The 16,988-nt window shown below is 57.4% G+C and overlaps 1 protein-coding gene and 1 long non-coding RNA gene across 2 annotated transcripts; one reads left to right on the top strand and one right to left on the bottom strand.

The window, feature by feature from the left end:
• Positions 1–1,608: 1,608 nt before the first annotated feature.
• Positions 1,609–16,988, bottom strand: Il12rb1 (interleukin 12 receptor subunit beta 1). The gene is made up of 17 exons (XM_051169827.1): positions 16,952–16,988; positions 13,467–13,616; positions 12,116–12,175; positions 11,348–11,462; positions 10,687–10,880; positions 9,599–9,714; positions 8,240–8,306; positions 7,855–7,980; positions 6,529–6,608; positions 6,186–6,423; positions 5,588–5,755; positions 4,994–5,128; positions 4,368–4,523; positions 3,455–3,589; positions 2,981–3,077; positions 2,655–2,736; positions 1,609–1,954 (listed from the first exon to the last, which is right to left on the bottom strand). Exons 1-17 carry the CDS (start codon positions 16,986–16,988, stop codon positions 1,643–1,645), a joined length of 2,268 nt encoding a protein of 755 aa, XP_051025784.1. The 3' UTR covers positions 1,609–1,642.
• Positions 7,033–7,458, top strand: LOC127209937 (uncharacterized). Its single transcript, XR_007833254.1, has 3 exons — positions 7,033–7,084; positions 7,225–7,264; positions 7,305–7,458. It is a non-coding gene; the product is annotated as an uncharacterized LOC127209937 (long non-coding RNA).

Here is a 16,988-nt window from a genome sequence, read left to right as displayed (position 1 = left end):
AGGGCCCTGAGCTCCTCACAAGGAAGTTAGAAGCACCTCAGGCCAGGCTATCATCTGAAAAATTTAAAAGGCCCTGGGCCACAGCATCGCCTCCTCTAGGATCTCTTTGCCCTTCTGCCCTGTGTCCAGCGCCCCCCACGGCCCGCCCTGCGCCCTGCTCCCAGCGCCCCTAGCACCCCCCTCCCTTCGCCTAGCGCCCCCCCCGCCTAGACCCCCCCCGTGCCCCGCTCCCAGGGTCCCTCGTCCCCCGCACCCCCCCGCCCAGCGCCCTCGCCCAGCGCCTCGCGCCCCGCACCCCTCGCATGCCCTCATCGCCTTCAGGTTTGGTCCTGCAGCAGCCTGTGGGATGTCCCGAGCCACGAAGGCTGAGCACGCAGTCCGGGGCTGGACACAGTAAGGCTTCTCATTTGTTTTGCCCTGGTGAGGATGCCACGCCCTGGGGATCCTAGGCTGTCGCTCTGTCCCCCACCCCGAGCCACCCCTTGTTGGTCGCTCCCTGTTGGCGGCAGGACACAAAATACGTCCTGTGGAACAGGGAGCTGGATGGAAAGTTTGTCCATTACACGTGGCTGGATGCGGATGACGAAGTCCCCACCCCCAGGCTGACTCCATGTGTGCTGGCACACTCTTCTAGGTGCAGCAGCGTCCTCTGGCTCAGCCTCCGCGGGTCCTGGAGGCCTGGCCCTACCAGCTTCGGATACTCCTGTTCTAGAAGACCTGTTCTCACACCTATGGTGGCTCAAAGCAGGAAAAGTCCGCTTTGAACCGCCTGCGCCGGCGTGCGGACACAACACGCGCCGCTGCTGCCCCCTGGCGGCCACAGTGAGGCGTCGCGGACGCGCGTTTGCTGCTGCTTGTGGGACAGGACAGGACAGAGGGGACCCAGGGTGCATTTGGGGGGGCAGCTGCGTGGGAAGGGTGCTGGAGCCACCCAGTGACCCCCATCCCTCAGGCCTCAAGCCTCAACTGTCTCTCCTACCCAGATCTGGTCTCGGAGTTCTGAGTGACTATCTCAGTGTCCTCCAGACAGGGTCTCGTGTAGCCCAGGCTATGCAGTCCAGGCTAATCTTCCTGCCACTGTCACCTGGGTGCTGGGATGGCAGGTGTGCACAATTGTCATCTTCAGCTACCAGTCACTGGGAAGGCCCATTTATTAAGTGCACAGTGCTCCAGTAGGTAAACTGAGGCAGCAGATGTCGAGGCCCTGCTCCGGGGACACTCTCTTCCGCTGCTCAGCCCCACACTTTGAGCCCTCTAATTTAGGACACTCTAGAAACATCGCGATCCCCTCCCTGTGTAGTACGCCTGAGGACGGACGCCAGCCAGCCCAGGATCTGAGCTTGTGACCATGTCCCCAAACAGACTAGTGTTGGGGCCCAGCCTTGCCCTGAGGACACTAGGCGCCGCTGCATGAAGCAGTTTCCCCTTCTTGGCAGTTTCCTGCAGCCTCACAGACTGTGTGGCTACAAGAGCTGCAGGGAATAGGTGGGAGGGGAAAGTAGGGGTGCTACAGTGGCGCGGGTGAGGGAGGCCTCTGTTTGCGTCCTGTAAATGTAGTGTGACCTCAGGCGAGGTCACTTCAGGCTCTCTGGGCCTCGGGAGTCAGCTGCTGCGGTTTAGGGGGAGGCTGGAGATGCGACAGTCAGTCCTCTTGTCCCAAAGGATAGGTAGGCAGTCCCGGCTCCTCGGTCTTCTGGAGCCACCAAAGATCGGGGGCTCCCTGAGCCACGTCTCCCAGGAGCAGCGGGAGTGTCACCTGGGCCAGGCCGCCACCGGGACAGTCCTCCCAGCTCAGGCGCCGGGTCTCCAAGGGCCCCGTTGTGTCCAGGCTGGGATTAGAGGCGGCCTGGGGGGACTCTGTCTCGTCCTCTCCGTCCGGGGGCGTCTCCACCACCAGCGTCTCTCGAGGGCACAAGGTCTCTGGGAAGTCCTCAGGGTTGAGCCACTGCCAAGCCTAGAAAGGAGCGATGGAGCCAGGTGTGGGCGGAGTCAGTCAGGGCTGAGTGCGTGGCGCCTCGGTTCGCGGGCGGGGCCAGGGCTGAGTTAAGGGTACTGGAGTGGGGATGGGGCGGTGAGGGTGTGTTGGATGCGAGGAACGGCAGGATGAGTGGAGTAGGATTGTGGGCAGGGCCAGGACTAAGTGAAGGGGCAGGACGTGGGCGGGGCCAGGACGGTGGGCGGGGCCACGCAATTGGGTCCATCCGTGACAGGGGCGGAGCCAGAACAGTAGGTAGAGCCCTGGCATTGGGTGGGACCAAGGCGGGTGGGCGGGGCCAGGATACAGTGTTGCCCACCCATTGGCAGGGGTCGGGGTGGGGCACCCCCTCAGCGCTGGCTCAGGGCAAGCGCGCCCAGTTCCCAGGGGAAGAGCCTGTTCCGAGTCCACTGGAGCGGCCCAAGCTGAGGCCCCAGGAGAGCTGTAGTGCCTGGGTGCAGCCATGCCTGAAGTCCGCAGCCTGCAGCCTGTTTGGCTTTCAAGTTCCCCGTCCGTTGAAGCCGCCTTAATTTCTGCTTCTGAGATGACTATCACACAGATTCTCAGGCCCACCTGGCTTCCCGGTCGCCCTAGAGCTTGGGGAAGCTGTGGGGCAGCACAACCTCTGCCCGCAGTAGGTACCAAAGAAACAACCATCGGAAACCAAGAAGGAAGGTACCTGCTTGCCCTGGCTGCCAGGGAACTCCACAGCCGTGCTGGCACAGGGTGTAGGCAGAGGTGGGCACAGATACCAGGCGACCCTGGGGAACAAAAGACCGCAGGTTAGAGAGTGTTTCCCTGTCCTCCTTGTCCCCGCTGTGATGTGGACCGGAGGAGACTCCTGCACACTCGGCTCAGCCCCGTCTCTGCCCACAGTGCAGCCCGGTTCCGGGCCTCTGTGCCCGGGTTTCCTAGTCGGGACCAGCACGGGTCCATGCTCTGGGCTCGCGAGTGTTCTCCATACTGCCGCGGCGGACAGGTCGGGAGGGGTAAGGCGAGCCTTACCTGTTTAAGCCGATGTATCCGAGGCCGCCCATGAGGAGGACGCTGGCGAAGCTCCCCAGAGATGCGAAAACGATGGATAAACGGGAAATCTGCACCCCTAGGGGAGGGACAACTAGGATTGAGGGATGCGCGCCCCGTTCCTTCCTTCTCTGCCGGGGGAAGACACAGCTGGACCTACATACTCAAGGAGCCAAAGGGGGAAGGGGGCGGTTACTCCTTCACTGAGCTTCAGAGGCAGGTAGGAAGAGCTTCCTGGAGGAGGGAACTTTACAGCTGGGTTTTGAAGGACAAATATGAGTTTGACAGGTGGAGGGAAGCACATGAGGTAGGCCACCTAAGAGGAATTCTGACTCATAGTTTTTCCAGGGGCCTATGGAAAGCCACAGAGGAAATGTTGGCCAGTGCTGGGCTGTGGGGGTCATTAGGGGAAGAGCTGCCAAGTGCATGCTGGGTAATCAGGTGTTCCCCACTCACCAAAGCTGAAGCTCTGTGGGCGGCTCCAGGCGCCTGGGAGTCGAGCAGTGTCGGCTCGCACTTGCACCTTGTACATCACGCCACTGCGCAGTCCCTGAAGTGTCACTTGGGTCTTTGTGGGTGGCACGAGCCACTCTGCTGGGGGAAGGCAGCGTGGGTTAGGGATCCCTGGCTCCCGGAACGAGCCTGACACTCAGAGCCTGACACTCGCAATGAGGGGTTTCAGGGGTTAAGGGCACAGGCTGCTCTTCCAGAGGACCCTGGTTCGGTTCCCAGCACCCTCATGGGGACTCATGACTGTCTGTGACTACAGGTCACAGCAGCATCCTTATCACAGACACATGGCGTCATCAGCAGGTAACTGAAGGTTTTAAAGGTAACAAAAATAGTGAAGGAAGCCGGGATCGTGGCTCAGTGAGGTCCTGGGAAGGCTGAGGCAGAAAGATTGCTATAAGTTGGAGGCCAGCCTGGTCTACAAAGCGAGTCCAGGACAGCCAGGGCTGCAGAGAGAGACACTGTCTCGGAAAACAAAACAAACAAAAGGCCTGGCAGGCTGGGTGAGTCCTCCCCGAAGCCTTCACTGTGCAACGTGCAGAGAGTTCGACCATCACGCCCTCCTCCACGCACACTCTGTGGACTCCACGTTATACACAATAAACAAGTACCTAAAACGTGTAAAAAAGAATGTGGTGCTTTGAATGCGAGTAGTCCCCATGGGTTCATATGTGTAAATACTTGGCCTCAGTTGGCTTTGAGAATGATTGGGGTGTCATGGGAGGTCTCTGAGGCGAGGCCTGTGAGCACCGAGAGGAACCCTTAGCCCAGATAACCGGTTTCTTCCCTAAGCTGCCATGGTCACTATTCTGTCGCCACGGGGCTCGCACCGCGCACCACCTCTCGCCCCCGGCCGCACCTGACACCCCTGTGCCATCTTCAGTCTCGCAGCGCACGACGTATCGCGTGAGAACTCCCGGGCAGGCGCTCAGCTTCGACGGCGTCCACTCCACAGACACGGAGTCCCCGCTGTGGTTCCTCACCGACACGTGGCGCGGGATCCCGGTCACTGAGGCTGTGCAAATCCCCTGTGAGCTGAGGGCCTGCTGAAGAAAGGCCCCCCCACCTCTGCCTCACCCACCACAACGCCCCATGCGGACAACGCCACGCCCACCACACCCACCAACCTGGCTCCGCCCACCAGGGCCACACCCAGCGCCGCGCCTTACTGCAATGACCTCCTCCCGGCTCCACATATTCGCCACGCCCTCTTTACCAATACCACGCCCACCATGACCACAGCCACCATCTTGCTCCGCCTACTACAATGACCACCTCCCCGGCAGCATCCATCACCCTGGCTCCGCCCACCACCCTGACTCCACCAGCAAATGCGACTACTTATAGCTTTGGTCACAACCACTGACAGCTCCACCGGTAGCGACATCGTACATCACGGCACATTCTTGGCTCCGCCCACAGCCCTGGCTCCGCCCACCATTCTACAGCCAGGCCCTGCCACTCCAAGGTCACTAAGCTACTCACCGTTACCCCCAAAGTAGTAACCCCGCAGGACCGTGGACCACTGCTCTGCGTTCTGGGGGTTCTTGGAGGCGAAGATAGTGACGCGGTGACACTCCTCCTGCTCCCGGGCGGACTCGGGGCTCCAGCTGTGCATCACTGGAAGGACCAGCGCAGCCACTGACGAACTGTCCCCTTCAGTCTTTGCGCTGGCTGTGCTGCCTTCTGGGACCGCCTAGGAAACTCCTGCTCCTGCTTCAAAGCCCTTATGCCCCTTCCCCTGGATTCCCTCATGCCACTACTCCAATCTTTACAGCATGGGCAGGGGTTCAGCTTTGCAGCCTCGGCTGGGGCTCTCTGAGAACCCCAAACCTGTGTCCCTCTGAACTGCAGCCCAAACTCAGAGCAGGAAGTCTTACAACAAGACACCGCCGGGACCATACGCTCCCCGTCTTTCTCAGACCTCATTAATTTGCCACTAGCAACTGTGAACCGCCACCTTCCCTGGCGAAATGTCTAATTCACCGCCCTATGTGAGACTATTTATCCGCAGCGTGTGACCTGCCCAGGGAGCGACTCAGAAACCTGCGGAGACCCTGGCGGCTGAGGGTAGCGCACCCGTCTCGCCTGAGTCCCCATCTTCTGGCGCGATTAGGGTACAGTGCGTGAGGTTCCTGTCAGCGCCCCGCGTCTGCCGCTCGACGCAGTAGGTGGTGCCCGGGGCCCGGGCTGCCCAGTGAACAGACGTCACGTTGCCTTCTACGCTGACATTCAGGGTTCTTGTCTCTGGAAGGAGCGTCACAAGGGGACAAGGGGTCACCCCGCGTGTCATTGCTAATTACAGACGCAGACTCGGCCTCCGAGTCTGAGGAGATGAACTAGCATGTACTGAGCACCAACTGTATGCCAGGCTGAACACTTGACAGGCACCACCTGGCTACGAAGTGGGACTCTGGCCTGTTGTCGTTGTTTTTGCATTTTCGAGATAAGGTTTCTCTGTGTGGCCTTAGCTGTCCTGGAACTCGCTCTGTAGACCAGGCTGGCTTTGAACTAAGAGATCCCCGTGCCTCTGCCTCCCGAGTGCTGGGTGGTCACCGCGTGCTCTGTGCAACCTCATTCTCATTCTCCGGTGAGGGAGGAGTGCCCCTCCCTCACGCATGCTTGGCGCAGGGCTGACCCCGCCCCCCTCCTGCTCTCCCCGGGGCGACCCTAGCACCTGCAATCTCCTGAGCAGGAAGTCGCCACGTATGATAGGAGCTGCGCCCGAAGCGAGTCTTGGCGACCACGACCAACTTGTAGGCAGCCTCGGAGAGGTTCAGCGTCTTGCCCAGGGGCACCTTCCACGAGGCCCGAGCCTGGCACATGCAGGACAGCATGCGAACGTGCACCACGTAGGACACCCAAGCCTCTGACTTGATCTTCAGGCAGCCCTTGGGGACTGCCTGCTGCAGCCACTGCAGAGTAGGAGACAGGCGTGTGGCCCAGGACACGCACCAGGGAGGCTACCCTCCCCTGCTCACGCAAGCCATGGCTCCCACAGCCCAGGCTAGCCCAGTCACCTGCCCCTGCGTGGTCAGCTGCCGCCTTCCGTCTTGGCCCAGTTCCACCTCGAACTTGACCTCCGGCTGGGGGAGGGGCTCTGAAAGGACAGCCAGAAGGACTGAGTGGCCAAGACAAGTCCCTCGGCCCAGAAGCCCTCTGCGTAAAAAACTAGAGAAGAGCTGACTGGAGCCATGCCCACCTCCCCGGTCCTCCTGAAGACAAGTGCTTTCCATGCACCGTGATGCAGCCTGATGTCTAACCCCACAGCCTGAGATCTAACCCTGCAGCCTGAGGTCTAACCCCTCAGCCTGAGGTCTAACCCCACAGCCTGATGTCTAACCCCTCAGTTTGAGGTCTAACACCACAGGCTGATGTCTAACCCCACAGCCTGAGGTCTAACCCCACAGCCTGATGTCTAACCCCACAGCCTGAGGTTTAATCCCTCAGCCTGAGGTCTAACCCCTCAGCCTGATGTCTAACCCCTCAGCCTGAGGTATAACCCCACAGCCTGGGGTCTAACCCCGCAGCCTGATGTCTAACCCCTCAGCCTGAGGTCTAACCCCACAGCCTGATGTGTAACCCCTCAGCCTGAGGTCTAACCCCACAGCCTGGGGTCTAACCCCGCAGCCTGATGTCTAACCCCACAGCCTGATGTCTAACCCCATGACCTGAGGTCTAATCCCTCAGCCTGAGGTCTAACCCCTCAGCTTGAGGTCTAACCCCACAGCCTGAGGTATAACCCCACAGCCTGAGGTCTAACCCCATGACCTGAGGTCTAATCCCTCAGCCTGAGGTCTAACCCCTCAGCCTGAGGTCTAACCCCACAGCCTGAGGTCTAACCCCACAGCCTGAGGTCTAACCCCACAGCCTGATGTCTAACCCCACAGCCTGATGTCTAACCCCTCAGCCTGAGGTCTAACCCCACAGCCTGATGTCTAACCCCTCAGCCTGAGGTCTAATCCCTCAGCCTGATGTCTAACCCCACAGCCTGATGTGTAACCCCTCAGCTTGAGGTCTAACCCCACAGCCTGAAGTCTACCCCCACAGCCTGGGGTCTAACCCCACAGCCTGAGGTCTAACCCCACAGCCTGAGGTCTAATCCCTCAGCCTGAGGTCTAACCCCACAGCCTGATGTCTAACCCCACAGCCTGAGGTCTAACCTCCAAGCCTGATGTCTAAAATTTGCTGCCATGTCTTTTACTCTCTTCCAACAGAGTCTGGCTATGGAGCCAAGGCTGACCTCAAAAAGGCCATCCCCTTGGCCCAGGTTCCCCAGGTTTGGATGACTGGCACACACCACTACAGATGACTTTCCTAGAATTCATAACCCAGGCCCCTCTCACCAGGTGGGACACACACAGCTTTGCTCCAAGCACTCCAGGGACCTCCAGGGGCCCCTGAGGAGAGCCGCCGCCGCCGCCGTAGCTGGAACTCCTGGGCCATGGTCTCTGAAGGGCAGAGGTAGGACTCTGGGCAGAGGCAGAGCGTAGACCACGGTGTCAGTATGCTAGGGCTGCCTGGTCTAGACCTAGGTGACCTGTTCAGCGCTGTCCCTGGGTCCCTCTTTGCTCACTTCTGCTTCTTTGGGGCTGGGCTGGGCTCCCACTCTTGACCGTGACCGCACCTCCACACCTCACTCTGCTGCTTGCAGAAGAGGAATAAACCCACACTGACCAACAGGGCAGAGCCACAGGCCCTGCATACAGTAGGCACTTCATTAATGCTTACCAGAACTGCTGCCATGAGAGTCCACAATCACACCCAAGCCAGAATGATCCTGAGGTTTGCAGTCAACCTAAAAGAGAAAGAAGTCTGGTGTATGAGCGCCTTTCCCTCTGTGGTTCAGAAATGAGCACTTTGAATTTTTCTGAGTTGCTCTTTGAGTCTGGACTTGAGGGTGCGGCTGAGCCCTGAAGGCTGTGGGCCTCCTTCGCACACCCCCAAGTCTCCATCTTTACCCCTTCAGAGCCTCTCTCCCTCCTTCCTCAACACCCCCCCCCCTCGACCTCCCTCCTTCCTTCATCTCCCAAGTCCTGGGGTGAGGTAGGTGCTGCAGCGAGGCCAGGCTCCTCTGACTCACTGCCTGTTTATTTGAGGGGGAAACTGAGGCCTGGGTAGAGTCATAGAATTGGGGGCAGGGCGGGGACCAGTGAGGTGTGGTGGTGCATGACTGGAATCCTAGCACTCAGGAGGCAGAGGCAGGTAGATCACTGTGAGTTTGAGGCCAGCCTGGTCTACAAAGTGAGTCCAGGACAGCCAAGGCTACACAGAGAGACTCTATCTCGGGAAAAACAAACAAAAGAATTGGAAGGGACCATGGACTACACTGACTGAGGAGGACTCAATTGAGGGAGGGAAGGAGAGAGTGGATCTGAGGGTAGCAGGGGTCTGAGAAGGGGGCGAGGGTGGGAGTGGGATGTAGTGGGGCTGGCTGGCCAGCTCTCACATAGCCTAGTATACAGCCTGGGAGGCTGGACTGCAGGGCCCAGGAGAGAAAAGTAGCCCAGGGCTTGTCGGAGACGCAAGATGCTGACAAGATATCCAGGGAGGGTGGTGGGGAGCCAATGGGGGGCCTGAGGAGGGGTGAGTGTGTGTGTGTGTGTGTGTGTGTGTGTGTGTGTGTGTGTGTGTGTGTGTATGTGAGAGAGAGAGAGAGAGAGAGAGAGAGAGAGAGAGAGAGAGAGAGAGAGAGAGAGAGAGAGTCTGAGTGTATGTGTGTGTGTGAGAGAGACAAAGAGAGATAGAGACGGGGAGGGGGGGAGGGAGAGGGAGGGAGGGAGGGAGGGAGAGAGAGAGGACCATGGAGCAAGCAGTAGGGATGAAGACCCTGATGAGAGTAGACACTGATGTTGTTATGGTGGCCTTTTTAAAAAGATTTATTTATTTATTATGCATACAGTGTTCTCCCTGCATATGTGCCTGCCCGCCAGCAGAGGGCACCCAATCTCATTCTATATGGTTGTGAGCCACCATGTGGTGGCTGGGAATTGAACTCAGGACCTCTGGAAGAGCAGACAGTGCTCTTAACCTCTGAGCCATCTCTCCAGGCCCTGTTATGGTGACCTTTGACCTGGAATACAAACTCACCAATTTCCAATTCGTTGTGGGCATCCGGCGCCTAAACTGCACCTCAGCACCGGCCTCATGAGAAGAAACATTCCAGTCCATGCGTAACTGTCCGCCTGGTCGTGAAACTACGATGTCTCTCAGAGGATTGAACTTGACTGGGAGGGGCACACGTGCCTGTCACTCGAGTACAATATACAGGAAGTTTGCCCAGCGACACCCATGGGCCATCCTGATGAGAGCGAGAGACCCCTGCACACCCAGCTAGGGCAGGTATTCTGTACTCAGAGTTCCCGACAGGAGCTTTGTCTCACACATTTTTTGTTTTGTTTTGTTTTTGTTTTTCTTCAGAGAGGGTCCTTGGCCTACTGATTCTTCTGCCTCCAGAAATGGATCAGGACAGGTGTGCACTCCCGCAGCTGATTTATGCGGTGCTGGCGATAAAACCTTAGCGCTCTGTGTATGCTAGGCTCGTGTCTAATGAGCCCAGTCCAATGATTTTAAAGGAGCTGGAGAGATGGCTCAGTGGTGAACCCCTCCCTGGAATCCCCAGTGAGGGGCTGGGGGCGTGGCTCAGGGGTGGAGCCCCTGCCTAGAATCCCCCAGTGAGAGGCTGGAGGCGTGGCTCAGGGGTGGAACCCTGCCTAGAAACCCCCAGTGAGGGGCTGGGGGAAGCTCATTGTAGACTATAAGGAAAATCCTGAGTCTCATTCTCAGCTGTATCTGTCCCTCCAAAACAACCATCTCGCCGGAATGTTTCCCGCTGACACGTGAACTTTTTTCCGCCCTGGTTAATTTCCTGCCTCCGTGGAACTGTGGGCAGCCCCCTCACTCTCTCGGTCGCCTGCACACATCTGTCCCTGAGCCTGCCCACAACCCACATCCTCACGCACACACTCAGGACAGAACTCTGTCAAAGACGCGCTGAGTCATGAAGACACAGCTCCCGGGAGGGGCTGGCAGGACTGTGGAGGCAGAAGGCAGAAGAAACTAAGAGCCCAGTGACAGGGGGTCCTGTGTGACGTCTGCCTACCACACAGCGATGTCCAGCCGCTCACCCTGGACCTCGGATGCTCTCAGGCTGGGGACTGGGGGTGCCTGGGGTGACAGGGACAAGGGGACAGAGAACTCACTCCAGTTGGACAGGCACAGGGATATCTCCAGGGACTTCAGAGTGCGGTCACCGAGCCGAGACTCCACCCAGAACGTGACGTTGGACAGTACAGGGACACCGGCCTGTTCCGAGAACTTCACAGTCCTTTTCAGCCCCGCGGGGAAGTAGCAGCAACCACTTGGCTTGAAGCTGTAGTGGGGAAGAGCGTTAGAGAGGCTTTTGCGGAGGGGCGCGGGCGGGGGTGGGGGACGGAATCATAAAGGTCAGTTTGAGAGTGAAGTAAAGACTAGAAACTGAGTGGGGCATTGTTCAATGCTAGCGCCTCTAACAAATAAAGAGCTGGCATCACTGGCCGTTAGTGGTGGCGCCCGCCTTTAATCCCAGCACTCGGGAGACAGAGGCAGGTGGATCGCTGTGAGTTCGAAGCCAGCCTGGTCTACAAAGCGAGTCCAGGACAGCCAGGCCTGCAGAGTGGGACCCTGTCCGAAAAGACCAAACAAAAACAAAACAGCACAACAGAGAGCCTGTTCTCTGCCCACCCCTTGTAGTGGCATGATGTCACTCTCACCGTCCTACTTGACGTTCTGAGAGCTCGTACACAGATCTTGGCTGTGGGAATTTGGGGGACAAGTGAGGTTGTGGAAACGGGTCCTCACCAGCACCTCAGGAAATGAGTGACATTGTCCTCAGAGCCATCATACTCCCAGGAGCACTCGTACTCTGGCCCGGAAACCCTGTAGCAGCTCAGATTCCTGGGTCCCAGGGAGGAGCCTGCTGGAGACGGTGAAGGTCGGAGATGCGGGGCTCCATGGCAGAAGGTCTCCCTGTGTCCCCTTGCCCTGCCCTCCTCCTCCTGCCAGCAGCCTTTCTAGACCTCCCGGGTACAGGGCAAGTCAGGGCCTCTGCACAGATGGCCTGTATAGGGGCCACGCCCTTCTCGCAAGGCAGATTTGGTTTTCAACACTGGAAACCCTATCTGCTCCCCAGCTCCCTGCAGAGTTTTGTTTTGAGTCTCCTGTAGCCCAGGCTGACCTTAACCTTGTTGGCCAAGGATGACAATGAGCTCCTCATCCCTTCACCTCAGCCGTCCAAGGCCTGGGATAACGTGATGAGTGGTTTTATAATTGAACTCTTGTGATTTTTTCAAACAGTTGTTTTGGGAGACTGTTTCTTGGAGTTCCTATTGTGAAGTTTGTTAACAAATATAAATGTTTCCCTTAGGGACAAGTGTAAAGCAGTAGTCAGTGACTGTCCCAAACACTGGCCCCTCTGGATAACTGTTGCTTAACCCCTGAGACCAGGCTGCAAAGGAGGAGAAGCCGAGGGGACAAGTGCTCCTGAGGTCCCGAAGGGCAGGGAAGCACACTGAGGACAGAGGAGGCAGAGCCTGGTGTGGCTCTCAGGTGGAAGGGGCAGTGGCCGACCTGAGACTCCATCTGGGTATGGTGGCTTCTCAAAGCAGCAGCTGCCATGTCTGCAGGAGGCTGAAAGACAAGGGAAAATGACAGTAGTGTCACAGCACAGCAGGCATGTGAGCCTGGGGGGGCACAGAAGTGAGTGTCAGCCTGCCCACCCTCTTTTCTGTCTGTGTCTGTTTGCCATCAGCACATCTGCCTGTGCCACCTCACCACTCACCCACCCACCCACCCACCCATTACCCACCACCCACCACCCTACCCTACCACCCACCCATCACCCACTCTAACACCCCTCACACCCCTCCCCCACCCCACCCCCAACATCCACCCTCCCATCCTATCATCCAGCCTCCTCACACCAACATCTACCCACCCCCCACACACCCACCCAGGTACCCACCACCAACCAACCCATGCCTTTGTCAGCTCATCCATCTGTGCCTCCTCTCTTGCCTTCATCCCTCTCCCTAGCCCAGATTCTAAACTCCGCCCAGGTGGCCCAGTGGGTCCGGCTGTGACTACAGAGGGTCATGGCAGTGGGACAGGTATGGAAGCAGAGTCCAGCTGCCGTAAAGTGCCAAGCTGCTGGAGGGAGGGCTGGGGAAAGAAAGAGCCCAGGAGTACGTGGCTACTGGCATCTAGCTAAAGCTGTCCCCCAGGAGATGGTGATGGCCCCAGGGCAGATCCCATGGTAGCTGCGCCCCGGGCACCAGAGTCTCCCCAGAATTGCCCTGCCTGAGAGTGTAGAACACCCAGGCAAGGAGTTACCCTAACTGGGAGCATATCAGGATTCTCGGGGGAGGGGGGAGGGGAGAATTGGCCTTTTGGGTTCCTTGTTGTCCTCTCTGGTGACCCCAACCCTGCAGGCCATGCCTCCCGTCTGCGGCCGCCAGCCAGCGCTCTCTCAACCCGGTTGCAGCAGCATCCCTGATCACCTTTCCTGGCTATAGTCCCTCTATCAAACTGAAATGAGGAGCCAACAAGCTGCAGATCCCTGGCTTACAGACAAATATAGAGGCACAGAGAGGCATAGAATTTGCCCAGAGTCACACAGCAGCCGTGATGGAGGTGAATGCACAGGGGCCCGGCCCTTCCCAGCCTGCCCTGAAAGTGCAGATCGCGTGTATGAGTGTCCGCTGGCAGCTGCATGCAGAGCAGGAGCTCTTACATGCGCCTGCCCTCCCTTGAGCTTTGCGTGTTTAAGATGAGCAGAGGAGAAAAATCAAACCGGGAATGAAGTGAGGTCCCTGCAGCCACAGCAAGAGAGCCCCAGAGATCACCCCAGACCTGGAGCCCGCAGCCCACTGAGGACCCTTCCTACCCAGGAGATGTGGTGTGGGGACAGATGGCGACTCACCGCCCAGAGGGCAAAGCAGGAGGAAGATGAGGATGAAGATGTGCTTGCTGGCCCCTGGCAGCCCCATCAGGTCCACGAGGAGCCTTGAGGCCCCCGGAACTTCTGCTACACAGCTGAAGGGGCCCAGCAGCCCTGTGCCCACCCCGGATGCTGAGAAGAGAAAGAAAATGAGAAGAAGGGAGAAAAGAAAGAAAAACTCATAGCCGCCCAGGACCAGTCAAAGGGAAAGCGAAACCCAGGAAGTCAGATCTGAGGTGGCCGCCGCCGCACCACAAACCCATCTTGGGCTAAGAGAGCCTGGGAAGCTTTTGGGAGGTTCTTTTTTTCTTTTCTTTTCTTTTCTTTTTAAAGACAGGGTCTCATATGGCTCAGGGTGGCCTTCACCTGATCCTCCTGCAGAGAGCTCCACAGTGTTGGTGACAGGTGTGTACCCCCACACTTGATTTATAGGGTGCTGAGGATGGATCCCAGGGCTTCCTGTGTAAGCAAGGACTCTAGAAACTGAACCCCAGCCTGTAGGTTGCATTTTAAAGTACTTTTTCCAGTATCTATGAGGTTGAGACAGGGGGATGGCCATGCATGTGAGGGTAGCCTGTACTATATAGACTCTCAATAGAAAAAGAGAAAGAAAGGAGCTGGGCGTGGTGGCGCACGCCTTTAATCCCAGCACTTGGGAGGCAGAGGCAGGCGGATCGCTGTGAGTTCGAGGCCAGCCTGGTCTACAAAGTGAGTTCAAGATGGCCAAGGCTACACAGAGAAACCCTGTCTCGAAAAACCAAAAAAAAAAAAAAAAAAAAAAAAAAGAGAGAGAGAGAGAGAGAGAGAGAGAGAGAGAAAGAAAGGAATAAAAAAGAATTTTAAGTGGTATGACTTTTCTCCAGAGATGTCTTCAGAGTGAGTTGTGGTTCCTAGCGCTCAGGAAGCAGAGGCAGGTAGATTTCTATGAGTTCGAGGCCAGCCTGGTCTACAGAGTGAGTCCAGGACAGCCAGGGCTACACAGAGAGACCCTGTCTCAAATGAAATGTCTTCTGAGTTCCAGGGCTCACACAATGAAGACAAAGGATTTGGGCTGGGCATAAGGGGAAACTGAGGCCCATGTGAATGAGCTCATGATGCTTTGGGAGGGGCTCCTTGCAGCTGGAGCCATGTCCCCAGGACAGCTAGCTGTCCAGGCCTGGCCCAGGGTCAAGTGTCTCGAGGCTGTGAGGTCAGTAGCTCTGAGACAATGAGGCTGTGTCTCTGCCCTGGCACACTCCGACCCGTGACCCACACAGACTGACTCCGTGGTGCTGGCAGGAGGAAAAGGAGGGGGAGGGGGAGAGGAGAGTGCAGGGAAGTGGGGGAGGGACAGCATCAGGGAAATGGAACAGAAACAAGGGAAGGCCAGGTACCTTCCTGGGTGGCTGAGGCAGGAGGATTGCCATGAGCTCTAGGCTGGCCAGGGAGGGAGGGAAGGTCGTGAGAGACTGTATCCTGAGCTTCACCCCTCTGATGGATGTAAGACAGCCCTTGTTCTCAGAAAGGATGTACAGCTCGCTCTACGTAATTGATGGGGAAACTGAGGTCAGAGGCTCCAGCAAGAGGCAAAGAGATGGATTCAAGTGGCCCCACTGAGGCCAAACTTGGTTGTTTTGGAGCCATGCCCATCCCTGCCAACGTTGCCTTCACACAAACACATATATCTGCCTCAGTTTGTCCCGACAAACTGCATATGAAGGAGGGCGGGGCTGGGTGACAGCAGCCAGGCACCTATGACCAGTGCCTGGCGGTGGCACGCCCATGGTGCCTGCCCTTGTCACTCCTCTTTAAGTGCCAGGGTTGGGGGGGGGGAGGAACTAGGAGCCATGGAGGGTGTGTGAGGTGAGCCCAGGCACACCAGGTGCTGGGTCGTCCCCTGCTGCTCCTCCCAGCCGCCCATGTGGAGGCTCAGTGCAGCTAAGTGCCCAGGATGCCCCACTTTCAGAAACGTTACACACACAAGGACGGGGAGCAGGAAGGACCAGGTCACAAGGGCCCCGGAAACCATATCAGAAGAAACTACTGAACGTTCTCATGGCCTCAGCTTCTGTGGCCTCTGGTCCAGGAAAGGGAGTGGCCTTCTCTTCCTGTGCTCAAGAGACCCCGAAGCCTGGAAGGAACATTCGAAGAGGGTGTTGAAGGATGAATAGGAGTTTGCAAGGAACAACCACAAGGCCCATTTTATCAATAAGAACAATTTTTAAGGTTTTGTTTATTTATTTAATAATTCATTTCATTTTATTTTATGTGCATTGGTGTGAGGGTGTCAGATCCCCTGGAACTGGAATTACAGACAGTTGTGAGCTGCTATGTGGTTGCTGGGAACTGAACCCGGGTCCTTTGGAAGAGCAGACAGGGCTCTTAACCACTGAGCCGTCTCTCCAGCCCCGATCCGAACGTTCAGAAAGTCGCTTGGGTACAGTGTTCTAAGGCATTTCTGTCTTTATTTTTAGGTTGCTGAGACAGGTCTCACGTACCTCAAGCCAGCCTTGAACACCTGCTGCTGCTGCCTCACCACACAGCAGGAGAATTGCTCATGGGAAGACCTGAGCCGTGGTCCTCGGAGCTGTGGGGCCCCAGCCCGCGCTCACACGCGGCTCGTGGTTTGAGTAGAGCTCGCACATGCGTGTCCAGCCAGACTCCAGGCTGCGTGTCGCGCGGACTCAGTCACTGTGTTGAGATTCGTTTGGCGCTTGGGGAAACCAACTGGTGCCTTCCTCGCTCTGGAAAACACAAAGCTGCCAAGCGGCCCGGGAAGACCCCTCGGAGGCGCACCTCCAAGGGGAGGGAAACATATGCCGGAAAAGGCATCCCTTGTTCCGGAACATTCCACGCAGCTACCCCAAGACAGCTACAAAACCGTCTGTGCATATGCCAGGGCGGCCACAGCGCTGGAATACTACTCAGCCATAAAAAGAAAGTTTCGCAGACCCGACAGCACCACATAGTGGGTGGAGTTTGAAAAGCGTGAAACTGGCCAGGTGTGGTGGCGCACGCCTTTAATCCCAGCACTCGGGAGGCAGAGGCAGGCGGATCACTGTGAGTTCGAGGCCAGCCTGGTCTACAAAGTGAGTCCATGACAGCCAAGGCTACAAAGAGAGACTTTGTCTGAAAAACAAAACAAAACAAACAACAACAAAACAAAAGAAAAGATAAGGATAAAACTGAGTGGCAGAGAGCCGACCCAGAGGCCCCGCCCATGCAGCATGTTGGGGCTGCCAGGGGGTGGATCAGAGGGGTGGGAGAGCCTACTGGTGCCACTGCGGGCTTCTTGTGGAGATATGGTTGGTCTGGTGGAGCTGATGAATGTACTGAAAAGCCTTATTTGTTTTGAGACAACGTCTCATGTAGCCCAGGCTTGCCTGCAACTCTCTATGTAGCCAAGGATAATCTAAGAAGATCCTGCTGCTGCCTCCTCCGAGCGCTGAATGGGGAACTTCTAGCTCGGTTTTTAAAAATCCGGATACTGGCTTGGGGAGGGGTCTCCGCGGCAGGGGGCGACAT

This window comes from Acomys russatus, chromosome 27, assembly GCF_903995435.1.
Source record: "Acomys russatus chromosome 27, mAcoRus1.1, whole genome shotgun sequence".
NCBI classification, from domain to species: Eukaryota; Metazoa; Chordata; class Mammalia; order Rodentia; family Muridae; genus Acomys; species Acomys russatus.
The sequence above is the reverse complement of the archived record's forward strand: the minus strand, read 5'-3'. Positions and strand labels throughout refer to the sequence as shown.